Source organism: Talpa occidentalis, unplaced genomic scaffold, assembly GCF_014898055.3.
Source record: "Talpa occidentalis isolate TD23 unplaced genomic scaffold, MPIMG_talOcc4v2.1 talOcc4.2, whole genome shotgun sequence".
Classification (NCBI taxonomy): domain Eukaryota; kingdom Metazoa; phylum Chordata; class Mammalia; order Eulipotyphla; family Talpidae; genus Talpa; species Talpa occidentalis.
Genome location: NW_023602073.1, coordinates 59,997,983 through 60,017,059, shown reverse-complemented (window position 1 = coordinate 60,017,059; position 19,077 = coordinate 59,997,983). Strand labels below are relative to the sequence as shown.

The 19,077-nt window shown below is 35.7% G+C and overlaps 1 protein-coding gene across 3 annotated transcripts in view; it reads right to left on the bottom strand.

Annotated features, from left to right (window-relative positions):
• Window positions 1-19,077, bottom strand: part of ZFAND3 (zinc finger AN1-type containing 3) — a 307,728-nt gene that overhangs the window by 187,606 nt on the left and 101,045 nt on the right. For all 3 annotated transcript variants that reach the window (XM_037518709.2, XM_054698760.1, XM_054698759.1), the window contains exon 2: window positions 17,756-17,796. In XM_037518709.2, coding sequence (XP_037374606.2) covers window positions 17,756-17,796 — 41 coding nt within the window. The remainder of the gene's footprint in view (window positions 1-17,755; window positions 17,797-19,077) is intronic.

The window sequence follows — 19,077 nt, the reverse complement described above, 5'->3', positions numbered from 1 at the left end:
AAAAAGAGACTTGTAATTTTCTAAGGTGAATAAACAAAATAAACCCATGTAGGAATGTGACAAACCTAATTTCAGTCATTTACTGACTATAAGACTTTAGATAAATTGCTTAATCTCTCTAAACCTAGTTTATTCAAAAATATTGGGGACCAATCTTATGATCTATGTTGAGAATTAAGTAAAATATGTTTACAAAACATCTTAGCACAATGCCTGGAACTTAGTATGTGCCTGCTGACAGTTAAACTTTCTCTCAAGATAAAACCTTAGAATACTCGGTTTTCCCCTAAAATACTTGTAAAAGAACACCCAATCGTGGCTGCATCTAGCATGTTGCAGAATTTTGGTTGTCCACCACAGTTGCTATTTGTAAAACCCGCTGTTTGTAATTCTGGATCACAGATGCATGAAATATCACTGTCTCTGCATAGAAGAAAAACACAAGCTCCTCTGTCCACAGGCATTGCAGTCTGGTTTAAGGTTGTATTTCAAGGAATCCTTAAATTATCATTCTGACCACACTGTTAGTGACTGATTCACTTCAGCCTACAAAACAAAAGTACTCAGCATTCCTACATATAGACACACAGCAGAGGTGACTGGTCCCAGACAATGCATGCTTACCTAGCCTTTAAAGAAGTTTTATTTCTAAACTGAAGAGTAGGGTAAGAACCACACATTTCAAACATAAAGAACAACTCCATCGTCTGAGAAGGATGGAATAACAAGGGGGAGATGGGATCATTGCCACCTACTGGGGATGCAAGTCTCAGTTCAGGCCTTCTCTGATACCACTGTTAAAGGGTGTAAGGAAGAGGTTGGTCAGGTCTTGTTACACAGTCAGGCAAGAGTAAGAAATGCAGACCCTACTTGGTCTTTGCAGGAATGGAAAAGAGACTACAATTTTTTCATGTGATATTTGATTAGATCCATTAATGTTTAAAAATTTAGAAAAGCATTCCAGAGGCTTCAGGTTTCCTTCATACACTGTGCAGGTAAAGAAATGGATATGAGCTGCTAGTTACCAAATGTCTTAAGAATTGTCTTGTTTTATTCCCCACTATATGTTAGTATACACATACTCTGCCTTCTATGAGACTGTCCATATGTAACTAGATTCCCCCCAGTACCCAGAGGCTGCTACCCTACTCCCCGCTACCTCCCAGCCCAAGCAAGACCAGCTCTAGGCATGGCTCCCCAGAGCCCAGAGGCCCACAAATCTGCCCCTGAGTGTGGGTGGGGCTGGACTTTTCCCCCTTTTATATCCAGCTTTAGGATCCTTAATGGACCGATCAGGTGCAAGCTAAATGAACCAACCAGGGTCTAGTTCATTTCATTAATCAGATTGAAATGAGCTGACTGGTGCTAACAGGTCCAATCAACCTTCTCTGTGGGGAATCCTGAAGAGAATATAAGGCAGAGTGACAGCCAGCTAGATTCATTCTGCTCCTGACCTCAGAAGAAAGGAGGAGGATTCTGCTTACAGCCTCCTAAGAGAAGTCAGTCCACAGCAGCCCCCAAAGAGAGAAATGGGAGTCAGCAGCTGGCCTTTGAAGAAGCATTCATGGACCACCTTCAAAGAAGGATCCTGTTCTCAGCCTCCAAAGAAAGGTTTCTGCTCCTGGTCTCTGTAGAAAGAAGGATTGAGCAAACAGCCTCCAAAGAAGGAGCAGTTAGCAGCCAGACTCCAAAGAGAAAAGCATTGAATAGATGACCTCTGGGGGATTCAGCTGACTTCCAGGCCTCCACACCTCCACAGACACTGCAGAGACTTGGTTGCTGCATCTGCTCCAGCCCTGCCTCTGACACTATCTGCAAGGACCTTGGCCCAGTGTCTCAAAGAGCTCACCACAGCCTCTCTTCTCCAAAACCACGTCCAAGTGCTGTTGAGTCTGTCTATTTCGGGGTCCAGTCCAGACTTCAGACTGCTACTATGGGCTGTTGCAGTGTCACCTCATCTTCCACGAGCAGCCTTTGTTTGAAACTTCTGGACCCTGCAGATATTATCTGGGGTGAGACAGCTGGCTACCTGTGAGCTTATAAATTCTTTCCTTTCCTCCAATCTCCTGTTTGTTAAATAATGCTGTTTTTGTTGGACCCTGAAGCTGAGCGGTCTTGCAATTGTGTGTGCAGGTGAGAACCCACTGACACTGACCTGTCCTCTATCTCAGGCACTATCCCTTAGCACTTCTGAGTTCGCTTTTAAGAATCTTTTGTACTGTTTCAATACTGTTTCAAAATACTAAAATGCAGCATAGGTCATAAGGTTTATATAAAATTGTAAATACTGAACAACTGTTTAACCAAAATCTGTACTGTAAATATATTTGGGGAAAATGGAGGCAGAAGAGGATGGCAAAGGAAAACAAATGTTTTATACATTATAACAAAAAATTTGAATGTCTAAGACTGATAACTAAAAAATGGCAATATATAAAGTAATCATAAATATAGAGAGTGTAACAGAAATAACAGAAAGAACTGACGGTAACTGCTTCTGGGGAAAACTACAAGACCTAAGGAGGGATGGGGTATTTTGTAATAATGTTTTGATTATTTAAACTATGTGTATGTACTATTTTAACAAAATAAATACTTTTAAAAGGATTTCATGGACATCGTTTCACTTGATTCCTAGTGAGAGAGGGATATAGTAATTGACATTTGACAGTTAAGGTAAACAGATATTCCAGGTTAAATAGCTTCCCTAATGTCAACACCATTACATGTTCTTTGATAATTATTCATACAAAACTTACCACAACATCATTTACATAGATAATAAAAGGAGGAAAAAACATTAAAATTGTTTTCAGTTCTGATTTTTTAAATCTATTTCTGTAAATAGTTTTAACTTTTTCCCCCTTCCACTGAAGACTATTAGCTGGTTGCATAAAAATAAGAAGGAATACTCACACTTAACCCCCTGTTAATAATGGATTTGTAAAAGAAATTTAAACAAAACTGATTCTTGGCAAATTTGGACAACAAAATTACACTTAATCCAAAATTAATAACTTCTGTTACTGGTAAAACACCACAAAATTTACCATCACAACCATTTTTAAGCATCAGTTCAATGGCATCATGTACATTCACACAGATGTTCAACTATCACCACATCCATCTGCAGAACTTCCCATCCTCCCCTTCAGCTCCTGGCAACCCCATTCTACTCTTAGTCTCTATTAATCTGACCACGCAAGGTCCCACATATAAGTGGAGTAAGAGTTATTTGTCCCTTTGTGACTGGCTTATTTCACTTAGTATAAAGTCCTCAAGATTCCTGCATGTTGTGAATAAACTTTCAAAACTAGTTTCCAAGTAGTAAAAAACCAATTCCCTGACAATTATATGAAACATTAAAGCAGCATGAACCTAAGATATAATAGTTAAGAAAAACTAGTATTTATTTCCTCAACCATGAGGAGACACAAAAGAATAAAAAGGGAATAAATCTCAATTTTAAACTATGGCGAAAGCTTATTTTACACAAAGTGGGGGGAAGGGTGGGAACCCTACCCTTTGTTTTTGAAAAATCCAAATAATTACTTTTTCTTTCAGGTTGGTGCTCCTTTGTGTTGTGCAGCAATGGGCTGTAAGGAAGAGCTCTGTAAATGCAGACTGGGTCTTTTTTTTCTGCGTTAAGGGTGGGGCCACACAAAATACAAAAGTGCTAACAATGTTAGGTGTTCACAAAATACTAAGTCATAGTAAATAACTTAGAATCGAAATAGCCTCCATTCAGTCACATAGAGCTCAACTAGGAAATACATGAAACCTGACCTTTACAGTGTACTTTGAAAAGGTTCCCTTGGTTGCAGTTTAAAAAACAAACAAAAACAAGAAAACCAAGCAAACCAAGCTTGTTCTGTGCCTTATGTTCCCCTCCATTCTCTCTCTCTCTGAAGCTCTCCCAGCTCTTCTTTCCCATATAAAACTTACAGATAGGTCCCAGGTAGCTTTTCAACTGAGCCACTAAACAAAGCACACCAGTCCTTTGAGATATAAAAAATTACCACTCTGATATTAGGGTGTAGTTAGTTCTCAGAAGCTTGACTTACTGTTCAACCAGAGTCACTCTCAGAATTTTAATGAGGACTGATAACCAGGTGAGTCCTCAAGTGTCCAGGTGTCCAACAAGCACTTAGCCAAGATCTGTCCTTTCTAAAGACTCAGAGATTAACACACCAAAAGAAAAAAGCATACTTAAAGCAATGTCAGATGTTTTACACGACAGCTATATTAAAAGTGCTTTAAGCAGGATATTTTGTTTTATAAAGATTATATACCATTTGGCATGTCCCAGAATAAGTGATTATTACTGTTAACTAAAATAAGACTATGTCAATGAAAACAACTTGGGAGTTGAGGGAATGATACAAAGTTTTATGTTGGGTTCCCCCCACCTTCTCTTTTTAAGCTCCTCCTCCCACAGGAACTTTAAAGAATTTTGAGAAAGGAGATTTTTGTCTAGTTTGTGATGGTATAAAACTGTAGTACTTGTGGTCTTATAAAACCATATAAAAGAACACCATTACAAAGATCTACTTCCAGAGATTATGTATTTTAGGACATGAAACGTTATCTTGAGTTGGGGGAGGGGGAGGGGTTGCTATAATAAAGTCAAAATTAGCAAGATTTCTTTAAGACACTAATGATGTAGAAACACTTTTGGACATTCTGAGATTCCTTAATTGCTATATGAGATAAAAACTCATATTAATCAAGTCTCATTTTTAATAAAATTTTTAAGATTTAAAAATGTAATCAATATCATAAAGGATACATACGCATGCACACACGGAGACACAACTTTAACAACTACACCAACTCCACTTAAAACAATGAATAAACTTTAGTGCTGCAAAATAATCAGTAAATGGATTAACAGAAAGCAAACATAAAACAATCCCTTAGAATTACCCACAAACAAAAGTGTTGTTTCTACTTTGTTAATAGATTTCTTTCTTAGCCCCATCTTCAAGATTACTAACATAGCTACATTGGAAGAAGAAAGGAAAAAGGTTAAAAGTTACACATAAAAGATGAAAAATCAAATGACTTTGTAACGCCGCAGAGGTCCTCTTAAAACTGTACTCTCAGCCCTCAATTTACTTCAAAACTCAGTAATTTAGTAGACATTTGGAATAAGCACCAGTGTTTTGGAAAAGAAAAGTTTTAAGAATCCTTTCAATCAAATATTCTATAATTAGCATTTCTTAATTTCTCACAACTAATGGTATACAACACTTCTAGACTCCCTAAAAATTGTAACAAAACAATTATGAGGCACACTAAGCAACTCAATGGACATAGAAGAAATGACCAATCTAGCTTTCAATTGCCATTAAAGTGCAAGATTTGAATATTTAAAGAATTTTTGAGAGAGCCTCTTTCTGCCATTATTTTGTAATCCAAGTATAAGATTAACAGTCTCTGGACCTTAAATGACACGAATCAATGAAAACACCATTTTATGTAAAACTAGCAAATCGAGTGATTTCTGAAGATGCTGAATATTTTCAAGTCAGTTGATCTGGCCTGATAGTTCAGACCCAGGTTAGAACAGACTTAAGCCTTAACTACCTTTACTCAGAAAACTGTTGGAACTTAAAACACTATCAATATGGCCACTGATCTTCAAAAATGAGGTATGAGACATTATACTACTGTTATAATGACTATCTCTTCAAACCATCAAGTAGGGCTTAAAAGACTTTCGCTGGACAATGTTAGAAATGTGTGGGTTTGGTTTAATTTAGTCCAATTAAACTAGCTTCTTCTAATATAGAGCTCATTTTTCCAGAAACAATATTTTTCAATAGGGTATACCTATCTATATGTTTTTAAATTGATTTACAGAAATGTATTCCTTTTGTTCTCTTGCTTGTACAGGTTAATAAATGTTAAAATGTCTAAATCCTTAAGCAGCTCTGTAAATGTCTAGTTTCCCTTTGTATCTTTATTTCAAAGCTTTAGTAAGAGTCCTATTTTTCCCTTCAAAACAAATCCAATAAAAAACAGAAAATGCAAGGAATTTCATACTTTCCTTATGCCGATGTTGAATTCTAGAGTTTATGTGATATATTTTTAGGGTAGATACAAATACTGGAGTCAATTTGTGAGGGGATCCCTATGAGTGAATTAGTAAACTGTTAGTCTATGAAGCTCTATTCAAAAACGGTCATTTTAAATGTCAGTTTAAAAAGCTTAAATTCCAAATAGTCTTAAGTCATCAATGGCTCAAAATTCTATTTGAAAATAATCTATATACACTATGGCAAATATCTTACATTCTTCCTCATAAATTGCAGTTATCATTTTTCTTAGGGGGTGTGACTCATACACTGAAAAATCTGACTTTATATATATTTTAAAAATACAGAGATTACTATAGCTATGGTTTTTAAATGTTCTTAATTCATACATGGGAACAGTTAAAATTCAGATACTGGAGCAGTCATTGGTTAAACACTCGGGAATTTAGAAAATTTTGTTAGTTGTTAGTATATGTCTCAATCACATAGAAAAAAGTGGATCTGAAAAGGCAAACTTTTAAATGTATTTATTATCCATGAGGAAATTTACAAAATCTTATTTTATGAGGTAAATCTATACCCTTCTTCTCCTTCTCTGCCCCCCCCCAAAAAAAAAACTGCTGATCTTTAGTAATGGCTCTTCTATGTGAGTCAAAGAGTTAAAACCATCTCTTTTATTCCCAAATGAGTGTCAGTCCCACTCAGAGGTGCCATGTTTTATTTAAAACATACTCTTTCTCGGTAACCACTTTGTTCTAATTGGCAAGGCAAAGCCAGGTCCCTGAAGCACATAGCTCGTTACATTCAGTTTGGATTACAAAAACACAGGATGAAACAAACTGCATCGAAATGTACAAATTAACAGCACAGGAGTATGGGATAGGGAGGTGGAATTAAATTGTAATATGGAACAAAATCCACAGGGAGGGGAGGGGGGGAACAAATCACTGGTGTCTCCATAAACTATACAAAGTTTCCAAATGAGCAAATACACAAGGCAGAGGACAGGTTTTTCCATAACTCAACCAAATTGCTAAATGTGGATAGAACAAAGTTCTTTTTTTCAACACTATTATGCACACATGTATGAGAGAAAGGGAATACCAACAAGGCTTAACAAATGAAACCTGCAGGATGCACTAAATATGAAACTCATCTCTGCCTTCACACTGACAATGTGCAAACAACTCTGCAATTAAATCACACTTTCAAGCATTTTTTAAAAAATCTTCTGAGAAGCTAAACACAGGAGACTAAATTAGAAATGGTGCTTCAGTATGGTGCAGAGAGCAAGGTTAATGAGCTAAAAGTTAGCTGAACGAGTACAAGAAAGATGTTAAGAAATAAAGATCTCACCATAAAAATAGAAAATGTGTTAGACAAAAACACTCCCCCCCCATACACATATGCACACCTTTTCCCAAATTAGCTGCTCTGTGAAGTTTTCAGCACTGTTTCTCTGATTTTCCCAGGAGATCTAACAACAAACTGTAACTGAACTAAGAGAGAACAGAAATAGTACATAACCCAACTGAAACAGAAATGTAAAATGATGTTTCTGCTACACCTTTATGGGTTTTGGAAGTAAATTCACTACCTTTGTTCACTACCTTTCAGTGAACAGTAGGAGAGTAAGACTGGAGTCTAAACACCTAAAAACTAGTCTCAGTTCTTTGCTTTGAAACTTATTTAATAAAAAAAAAGTGGAAAAAAATTTAAAAAACAAAACTTATTTAAATTTAACTTTAAAATCAGTTTCTTATCTGTAATATAAAGATAAAATAATTATCAAGGTTGTGAGAATCAAATGAGATAATATACAAAATAGCTTTATAAAAAGGTTGCAGATATCTTAGTTATTATTTGTACTTAATTCATTTTAAGATTTTATTGACTTAAAAAAAATCATAGATGTAATTGTCCTTGCCCTTCCTCCACCTTATTTCATGAAAAGTAATTTTTGTTCCATTTCTATTTTATCCATTATTAGCAGTCCTTTAAAGATTATGTACCCTTGCTATTTTTCTTCAACTCAAAGGTCTTAGGGTAAGGTAGTTTTTCCTTCTTTCTATACAATATTTAGTGTAACAGTAAACTAAGAAATTTAAAACAAACTTTTAGTAATAGTTAAGATTGTTAACATACTATCAGTTCTATTTTACACAGCTACCAGCTAAGTGGTGAGGCTTTTAAATGATATAAAATTTTGCATTACTAAAGATCATATTTTAGTTATATATTAATGGCCTGAAAATAATGCCTTATTTTTACTCACCATCCCTACTATGGACAAACAATTAAGTGTAGGGGGTTATAACCAAGAAACGTGTCAAAAAGCAACTTCATCATTACCCTCCAATGAAAGCACAAAGGAACAGCCAGACCAAAAAATTGCTCTAAGTAGCTGTAGTTTGGTAGAGTCAAGACCAATGAAGCACAAAAAAGTCACACAATGCTTTCCTGAGTCCGATGGCTATCCATACTTCTGCAAATTTTAAAAGAAAGTTCATAAACCTAAGTCTGTACATTCTGATATAGTTTGCATTAGTCTACTGACAAAGTGAAACCTAGGAATTATTAGCAACTAACACGTCTTGAAAGTAAACTTATTATATGAAAATGTCCAGCTACATCTAACCCAAGCAGGTCTCAAAGTAGGTCTCCAAGTTTCTTAAATGAAGGTGCACCATCAGCACAAATTTGACACTTACATGTCTGTTTAAAAAAATAGTTGGACTCCTGCAGTGGGTTGAATGGTATAGCCCTCCTCATACTTCCCACCATCGCCCACCCACCCCACCCGCAAAAAAAAAGAAATCCACTGGAACATATGAATATAGTCTCCTTTGGAAAAAAAGACCTTTGCAAAGGTTAACAAACTATTTGAGATAAATATCCTACAACTCTTGGTAAATCCAGTGACTCTTGTCCTTAGAAAAGAGAGGAGAAAAAAAAGACAGGCATAGAGGAGAGAATGATACATGAAGATGAAGACAAGTAATATGACATGCTACAAATTACTGGCACCCACCAGGAAACTAAGAGAAGCATGGAATGGAGTTTCTCAGAGCCTCCAGAAAAAAATAAACCCTGCTTACTGACACCTTCATCTCATTCTCTGGTCTTCAAAACTGTAAGAGAATATATTTCTTATTGTTTTACACCATTAAGTTTATAGTAATTTGTTACAGCAACTTTAGGAAACTAACACCAGTAAGATTATGTACACTATAAAAACAAACAAACAATAAATACTAATATTCTCAGTCTATACTTCAATGAGTTATCCTATGTACCACTGCATTATGCAGACCAGCACTTTATATCAATATGAGGGAAGAAATAAAGCCAAATGACAGAGCTAAACTATCTTAAAAGATTCACCGGTTATTAAATTTCTTCCATTCTGTCTTAAATACTGACACATGGTCACAATCTATTTAAGATCTGAAAGAAGCTCCTTTTCTGCTATTTACAACACTTAGTATTTTGTTTCCCATTAGACACCCAACAATTACTTTTTACATAATTTCCATATTATCATCTTCAAAACACTGCTATTCATTTATCTTGACCAGCATAATAATTAACCACACAATTTAAGAGTGCTTATTAGTAAGATAGTAAACTGCTATAGACTGAGAGGTCAGAAGGTGCTGCCAAAAGTTCAGCACTGCTGGACAGTTAAGGACCTGCTGCCCAAACCTTGCTTTTGTTTGAGACCAAGGGAGCTACAGCATGAAAAACAGCACTTCTAAAAGAGAAAGAGTCTTAATATATTCAAGCAAATATTGAAAAAATAGAGAAAACACGAGGTTGCAATTGTGTTATAAAAACAGTAGTTGAAAACAATTTATATGACCATCTATAGAGACTAGATAAATTGGGGAATAGTTTAATGACAGTACCAATAACTTATCAACAAAACTGGGATACTCCGAGGAGTAAAAGGGATGTTAATTTAATTCCACTGGCACAAAAGCATAAACTGAGATTGTTCCAAGTGAATCAGGACATGAACTATAACAGAACATTATGAGTAAAGTGAAACTCCTATGTGTCAAATGATAGGTTTCTAAAAACATTCTTTAAAAAAATGCAAGTTGTAGAGTGACTAGTTTTACATACCTCTTATGTATTTTAAAACAGAATCATACTTTTTTTAAGTATAAATACATGGATAATGGATAAAAAAGATGGTGAAAGGACTGAGGTAGAAAGGGGACAGAAAACTAAGATTTTATTTCCCTTTTAAAATGTAAGAATTGGGCCTTCCTGGTGGCGCAGGCAGTCGAGCGCCGCACTGCAGAGGCTGTCTGCAGCCTCTGCAGCGCGAGTTTGATCCCCGCCGGCCAGCGAGAATCCCACATAGCAAAGCAGACCTCTCCTGCCGCGCCCGCTGTTTCCCTCAGCAGTGTACTTCCATCAGTCTGCCTGTTCTACTTCCCACTCTGGCTCTGGTGAATTTTCTCACCCACAGCGCTTCTGACTGTACCCAGTGCTTGTATAAATAAATAAATAAATCTTTAAAAAAAAAAAAAGGGTAACTAAATTAATAGATAAAGCAATAAACAACCTAAATAATTTTCAGACTGGATACAAAGTATGCAGTAATGGATAAAGGGAAATCCTGCTTTGTTTTCTCTCTTAAAGCCTCACCAAAGTTCATTCTGATTTAAAACAGTAACTATGACAATATCAGAAAATAATTTAAGTGAAAATAAAAATTACTATACTGAATACTTTTTACCTAGGTGAAGATGGCTAGCAACAGAAATATTAATTGTAACAATATTTTCTCCAAAGTTAAATATCAGAACCCTGCATCTAAAATTATTCATTTGATTAGGTACCTGCACAGACTCCGACAAAACTAAGTACACAGTTACTTCTAGAAAATTATTAGAATAGCTTCCTATATCACATAATATACCACGTATCATTCTTTATTTACTGCAATATTCTTCACCAATAATGAGGCACAAGATACAACTAGCCGTGAAACATACGAAAGCTGAGTTACATTCTCCCTAAGAAATACATATATTTGAAAAGTTACACTGAAAATAATTTTCAGAAACTTAAATAACTTCAACATTACCTTGTAAGTTAAGATGCTTAGCTACATTTTTAACTAATCTTCAACTGACAAGAGACCCCTTTGGTTCTTCTAGTCTTAGCTCTTTCAGTAAATCAACAGAGTAACATAAAATTCCCTTCTAAAGGAACTACTGTGTAAAAGAAAAAAAGTTTCATTACAAAGTTTCATCAATTGTAATGATTATCCATCATACAATGAATGATTATCCTTTATTCAATGTTATGTGTCATGAAATAGCAAATTTCTTAAAAGTTAGGCTTAGGGCCTCCCCTGGTGGTGCAGCGGTTGAGCACAGGGCTGCGAAGTTGCCCACAGCCTCTGCAGCCCTGGTTTGATCCCTGGGTGCAGGAGAGGGTCCCACGTGACAGACTTCTGCCACGCCTGCTGCTCCCCTCAGCAGTGTATTTCATCAGTCTGTCTGTTCTGTTCCCCGCTCTGGCTCTGGTGAATTCTCTCACCCTCCCACTCTTCTGACTGTACCCAGTGCTTGTATAAATAAATAAATAAATCTTAAAAAAAAAAAAAAAAGTTAGGCTTAAATGAAATAATATGGCCTAATCCTGTGTACATTTTTTTTTAATTGCTTAGTTCGATTTCTCAATGAATTACTTTTGTCATGGGCTATAAAAAAATAGACATTTTGGGCCTCCCCGGTGGCGCAGCGGTTGAGCGCTGGGTTGCGAAGCTGCCCGCGGTCTCTGCCTCTGCAGCACCGGTTCGATCCCCGGCTGCTCCCCGGCCACCGAAGGAGGGTCCCACATGGCGTGCAGACCTCTCCTGCCGCCCGCTGCTCCCCTCAGCAGTGTACTTCGGTCCTTCTGCCTGCTCTGCTCCCTGCTCTGGCTCTGGTGAATTCTCTCACCCTCCTGCGCTTGACTGTACCCAGTGCTTGTATAAACAAAACAAACAAACAAACAAACAAATAAATAAAACATGCCTCTATTAAAAAAAAATTTAAAAAAAAATAGACATTTTAGTGACTGAAAATTATTAGAAGTTAAATATGAATGTCTAAAAGTCCACAGAAGCAATTGGTTCTTTCACACTAAACATGTTAAATTTGTCTTTTGACAAGCATCTGTCATCAGTACTACTCATAGAATTGCCCATTCCTTAATTATCTTCATGTTCATTTACTCTCTTACAAAGCATAAAATAGTAGGAAAACATGATGGCCCAAGCAAAATCAAGAAAATATCTCCTAAGTGCATCCAGAAACCAGCTTAATGTCTCATACATCTCAATTTATCAATGGAAGATGTCTGATTAACCTCAGAACAAAAATACCTAGACAAATACAAAAATGGAAGCCAAGCACTATATAAAAAGTAACTTTCAAAATACAAAGAGAATAGAACAGAGACACATTACAAAAACATCCAGAAAACAAACAGCAAAATGGCAATACTTATGTATCAATAATTTCTCTTAAATGTCAATGATCTCAATGAACTTCCTGATCAAAAGGCTAACTTAACTTACTTAGATCAGCTAACCTAATCAGTTAAAAAAAAACTTACTGCTGTCTCCAGGAGACCCATCTGAGTCCCAAAGATAAACATAAACTCTAAGAAAAAGGTTGGCAAACAATCCTACAAGCAAATGGCACATACAAAAGGGGAAAAAAAGGAAAGAAAAAAAAGACAAGGACTTGTATCACATAAAATAGATTTCCAGCTTAAAAGTGTAACCAGTCACAGGAATGGACTTCATATGATTATGGGATCAGTCATCAAGAAGGCGAAAATATATCAATATAAGCACAACAAATGAAGGAGCATCAAAATAAGGAAAACAACTATAACCAAAACTTTAAAAAGCATCTACAACAACACAATAGTGGTAGGGGACTTCAACACCCCACTTTCATCAATGAAGTGATCAACCAGACAGAAACCCAAGAAGAAATAACAACCCTAAATGAGGAACTGAACCAGGCAGGCTTAAAAGATTCCATCCCAAACAGCTGAGTATACATTTTCTTAAGCATATATGAAACTTCCTCAAGGATAGATTACATATTGCCTCACAAAACAAGTGTCAATAAATTCAAGAAGACTGAATTGAAATTTGTATGGCACCACAAAAGACACTGAATAGCCAAAGCAATTCTGAGAAAAAGAATAGATGTATTATGCTACCACTCTTTGAATTAAACAAAGCAACTGTAATCAATATTTGTATTAGAATTAAAATTAGAATAGACACAAAGATCAATGGAATAGAACTGAGAGCCCAGAAATGAACCACACTTACAACTGTTAATTATGACAACGGTACCAAAAACATAAAATGGAGACTGGAAAGTTCATTGAACAAATGATGTTGGGAAACTTGGGCAGTCTACATGCAAAAGAATGACATTAGACCGCTATTTCACACCATACACTAAAATTAATTCAAATTGGCTACTAAATTTGGATTTAAGACCAGAAACCAAAATACATAGGGAAAACACTTTCCAACACTGGCTTCAAAGACATCTTTTGTAGTCAAGGAAAACTTGACTACAACAGCAAGGGAAAGAAAACCAAAAATAAACAAATGGGACTACATCAAATCAAAAAGTTACAGCAAAAAAAACTCATAAAAACAAGACACCCTACTAAATAGAATATTTTTCCGTATCATACATCTAAGAAGGGATTAATACCCAAAATCTACAAAGAAATAAAACTCAACAAAAAGAAAACAAAAAACACAATAAAAAAAATTGACACAATGAAAACAAAACTTGCAAGCTGACCATACATCACAGGCACACAGCAGGGGAGAAGAATGGGGAGGGGTCAAAACAAACAAAAATAAGTAAATAAAATCAACACAAGAACTAAAGAGACATATCTCTAAAGAAGACTTTAGACTAAGTAGATCTAAAAAATAGATCTACTTAGTGATGTAGCAATCTGTATCCTAGGTATCCACCTAAAAACACAAAAACCACTAATAGGAAGAGATATATGCAAGCCTATGTTCAGTGCAGCACTACTTACAACAGTCAAGTTATGGACATAACCCAAGTGCCCAAAAATACATGACTGGGTTAAGAAGGTACGTATACAAACACAATGGAATATTAGCTATAAAGGAAAAATGAAATCTTGCTATTTGTGACAACATGGATATAAGTGAAGGTGATTATGCTAAGTAAAGTCAGGAGGAGAAAGACAATTATTGGATGATTTTATTCACATGTAGACCAGAACAAACACTTAAAATCTGATTACACAACTAAGACTTGGGAGGACTGGAGGTTGCAAAGGCAGGGGTGTGGTGAGGCAGCTCTAGGAACAAAGAGGAGGTTCAATGCACTATGATGGAGGATTATTGGTATTTTGGTGGTGGGCACAGTGTCATAACATCTTTTGTGGAGGTGTGAACCTAAATGCCTAAAGTATACACAGTGTTGTAAATCAAGATAACGTCAGTAAACATAATGTTAAAGTATAAAATAGTCTCTAGAATATAGCAACCCTTCACAGTCCACTTTCTTCCCTGAAAAAGAAATTCTGCCCATAGATAGTGATTCAGTCCTGCCCCAGAGTTGCATCCTGCACTTCCTAATGACTTGCCCTATAGATCTGTCAGGTGAGCCTTACAATCATGTAAATTACCTCTTTTTCAAGACCTCTCTTAACATGTATCTATGTTTCTGGGTAAACCTGACCAATACAGGTTTTAATGCTTGGAAGTGGGGTGCAGCTGCAAAAAATAACTAAAAATGTGCATTAGCTTTAGAATTAGGCAATGTACATGAAGGATTTTGAGAAGCTTAATAGAAAAGGCGTAGACTGCCTTCAACACAACTAACTGCCTTGAAGGCTATTAGCTAAAATTAGCTGAGATATGGCTGTTAAAAATTGCATATAAGGACTCAGAAGGAAATCAGGGGCACAGCAGAGAAAATTGTGCCCACACTCCTCAGATACCCCAAAGCAAGCATTTCTAAGGGTGGCAGAGATAACGCCAGGTTATTTAAGGAATCACTTCAGTACATTCTTTTATATTTTCTTTGGAGAAGTGCCTTAATTCTCCTGCCCATTCCTGATTAAGTTGTTTTCTTTTTGCTAAAATGTCTCCAGAAAGAAAAAGAAAAATACCGGATGGTCTCACTCATAGCAGGAATCTAGAAAACTTAAATAAGAGACCAGGAAAAAGAATAACTATAAGAAAAAAAAATATCAAAATCAACAAACAACTGAACCAGAGACACTCTATGGGGGGTGGGGGCGGGGGAAGGAAGGATTGGGGTCAAAATAAGGGGGTTGTAATTGTATGGGGAATATAAAAATAAAATTTAAATAAATAAATAAATAAATAAAGCAGTGAAATACAAAAAAAAAGTCTCCGCACACACCCTCACCCCATTAGTATACTATTTGTTGTTTCTGTCACTCAAACTTTTATCTAGCAAAACCATTCTGTAAAAGCACTGCTTTAAGCACAGTTGTACTTCAATGTGGTGGTACATGAGATCACTGAACTAGGGATTAAATGTCCCCAAATATAAAAAAACAGTATCTAAAACTCACCAATTCATAAACTGCGTCTGCACTCAGACGCAGAAAAATAATACCACATGAAATTTCATGTTGACTTTTTTTATGAGACAAAGACTACAATTTTACTGCTATGCTTTGCTCTTCATATATATCTGAACACAGCAATATGCAATCTGGTTTAGTTCATGCTTTTACACATATTTTTACAGTAAGCCTAAAGAAATGCAGTGTAATGTAAGTTAGTCACAAGCTCAGAACAAAGGTCACAAGACAGAAAGTAAATATGACCTATTTTCACAAATAAAATAACTCAGTGCTTTCCAATGAATTTTTGCAATTCAGAAGTTTTTAACCATTTTAAATCATACCTCACCATAATACGTAGTTACATCACAATCCATTACACAGTTATATTCATTTATATATATATGTAACTCAAAGTTTCACCAAACAATATTTAGTGATACACTATTTTCTAGTCTGATCAAAGTTTTAAATGATGATCATAACGCATTAAAGCGATTTTCTCTGCTAATAAAGCACAACACCCATATTTTGAAACAGAGCATTTAGAAAGTAGTGTTTCCACCAATAAAAGTTTATTCACCATATCATAACTATAAATACCATGTCATGAAATTCTATTGCTTTCCATTAGGTCTCAATCTTAGCCTTAACAATATTTAGCCTTAACAATACATAGCCTTAATCTATACAGAATCAAAATAAATCACTTCAACTGCCCCTTCCAGAACATTAAAAAGCTTAAAGATTTTCAAACACAAGGCCCTATTTCTAGGATGATCCTAGCACCTTTCTAAGTGCCCACCTAAAAAAAACAGTTATCAAGACTTTAGGGTTTCTTCTGGTCAACATTTGAATAATAGGCCCCTGATCATATCTCTTAGAACATTGACTAAAAAGAGTTTACAATTGTGAATCCTCCCTCTCTTTGAGATGTATATGTATCTCCAATTCAGGAGTCTTTCTCAAGGACAGGAAAGCCATTCCTTGACACTGCAATCCTCAGAAGGGTGTGATCCTGTACCTCTAAATCATGTACAATGCTACAAACTATTGTTCTTCAATTTAAAAAAAAAAAGAAGTGTTTTTTAAGAAAAGAAAATGTAATATCAGAAAGGATTGGGACTCAATTCTCAGTCTCTATAGGAGAATGTAATCCTACCTTGGATAACTGTCAGGTAACAGGCACAACTAGCCTAATCAAGTCCACTGACCAACCCTTTACTTCCCCTGACTCTACTGAGCAAAGGTTGCAGCTCCTCCCTACTCCCTCATCTTATCTTTGAAATGCTTCACCTGGGAAAAAAATCCAAGCAGAATTCAATTCATGCTGGACCCTCTTTCCAACTGCAGCAGTATATACTGAGAAATATATCAACTCAGGTGATATATATATATATATATATTTATATTTATATATTTATATTTATATATTCTCCCTACTTTAGTGTGCAGCTCTTTGACAAAATAAAGTAGACATGTTCTGATTATTAATGACTTAGTTATGTTACATATTATCACTAGCTATAAAGCTCCTTTAAAGAAATGATTTCAACTTTATGAAGGAGTCATAATTAAAGGAGTCAACAATCAGTGTTGGAAGGTTGAAAGGGTTCTTGACAAACATGAAGCTAAACATGTCTTATTACAAATGATGACTTAAGGTCCAAAGAGATTAACTGACTTATCCAAGATGATTTCAATAGGGGAAATGGAAAAGGACTAATTCAGCATGATTTGCTTCCTGACTCCAATATAAAAATATTCGCCTTGAATTCTCATTGATAAAAGCATCATTCACTATTAATCATTTAAGTCAAGATCAGAGATGAACATTAATCTACTACCGCAATTCTACGTACCTACAACTGTTAACCCAAGGAAAGAAAGCTTGGCGCAGTTACCAAGGCCATGTTTCAGCAGTCTGAAACAAGTACATGAAGCACCTTGGCAAGGAGAAACTGTTTTCACACACACAAGAAAACAAAACCCCATGCCATAAATCCAAAGGAAGGTCAAATATAGATAGTCTTAAAAACAACCAAAAGAAGAAAAATTAAATTTAAAAAATGTTTATCTGAACTTACCAGCAAAGCATTTGGAACAGAGGTTCATAGTCTTGCTGGACCTGGGGCAAAAAAAAAAAAAAAAAAAAAAAAAGAAAGAAGAGCTAAAAATTCAGTATCACTCTAATCAAAACATAAAGATAAATGTAGGTAAAGAATCTCCTGGCCAAATAACTGAACTAATAAATTAATAAGTCTTTAACCAGCCACCCTCCCCCACAAAACAAAAACACAATATTGTTTGTATATTCATTTGTTTATATGTGAGTTAGTAGATGTTTTACTTTCTATGATTAACAGCTTGTGTGGCACCAAGTTCAGAAACACTATAATATGACCAAAATATAAGAGAGAAGTGTTATTTATTCCACACAATTACCACATTCCCTCTATTCACACTGGAAGATAAACCTCAAAGTCATCACTGAATCAACAAAAACTTGTGTCTCTAAAGGAATAAAAATTTCTCCTCATATATACATTTATCTCTGTAACATTTTTTGAACTTTTATCTCATCTTCTTTTCCTTCACTCTAGTTCTATTTCAGATCCCGGTGACATTATGACCTTGTTTAAATTCTTTCTTCAGATGTTCCCAATCAAATTATTTTTCATGTCTTTTCATCTGTTAATAATAGCTACAATTCACTGAATACTAACTTGGATGGGCACTTAACATACATTATCTTATTAATCTTCCCAACATGCCTAGATGGGTATTACCATACTGCTTTGCTTCTGAAATGTACTTTTTAAAAAATCACATTAACATTTCTACAACCAAGAAACATCACACAATTAGCTATAACTGATGAATAATTTGATGAGAAAATGTTCCCACCACCTGCCCAACATATTATTAAATTGAGGGGTCTTAGACAAGGACATACAGTCTAGTCTCATCCCACTTGATAGGTGAGCAGCTTGACTGAGGTCAAACGGCTGGGTAAACTGCAGAGGAATTATCTGATACCTCAGGTCTGAGCTAACTCCATTCATCCTGCCATCCTTTATTCACAACACAGAACCTGGCACAACACAGCAGTCCGGGCACAGCATGGTGGCAATCAATTCTTTGTTAATTTCTACTCATTGCTGCTTTCTTTCCCAAGTCTCTCTCACGTGGACTAATTCCTACGGGTTTCTTTCATAAACCTAGAAAACTTAATGTTGGGCAAGTTGACTTTTTTATAGCCTCAATTCCTCAAAAGCTCCCCTCCCAATAATTGAGTCTGCCCAGAGCTGCCCCTACACATGGAATAAGGCAAGTATCTTCTTTCCTCACTAAATTTTACAGTTAATGAAACCTCCCTCAGGAAGTTTTCCCCATGACTATAACTGTT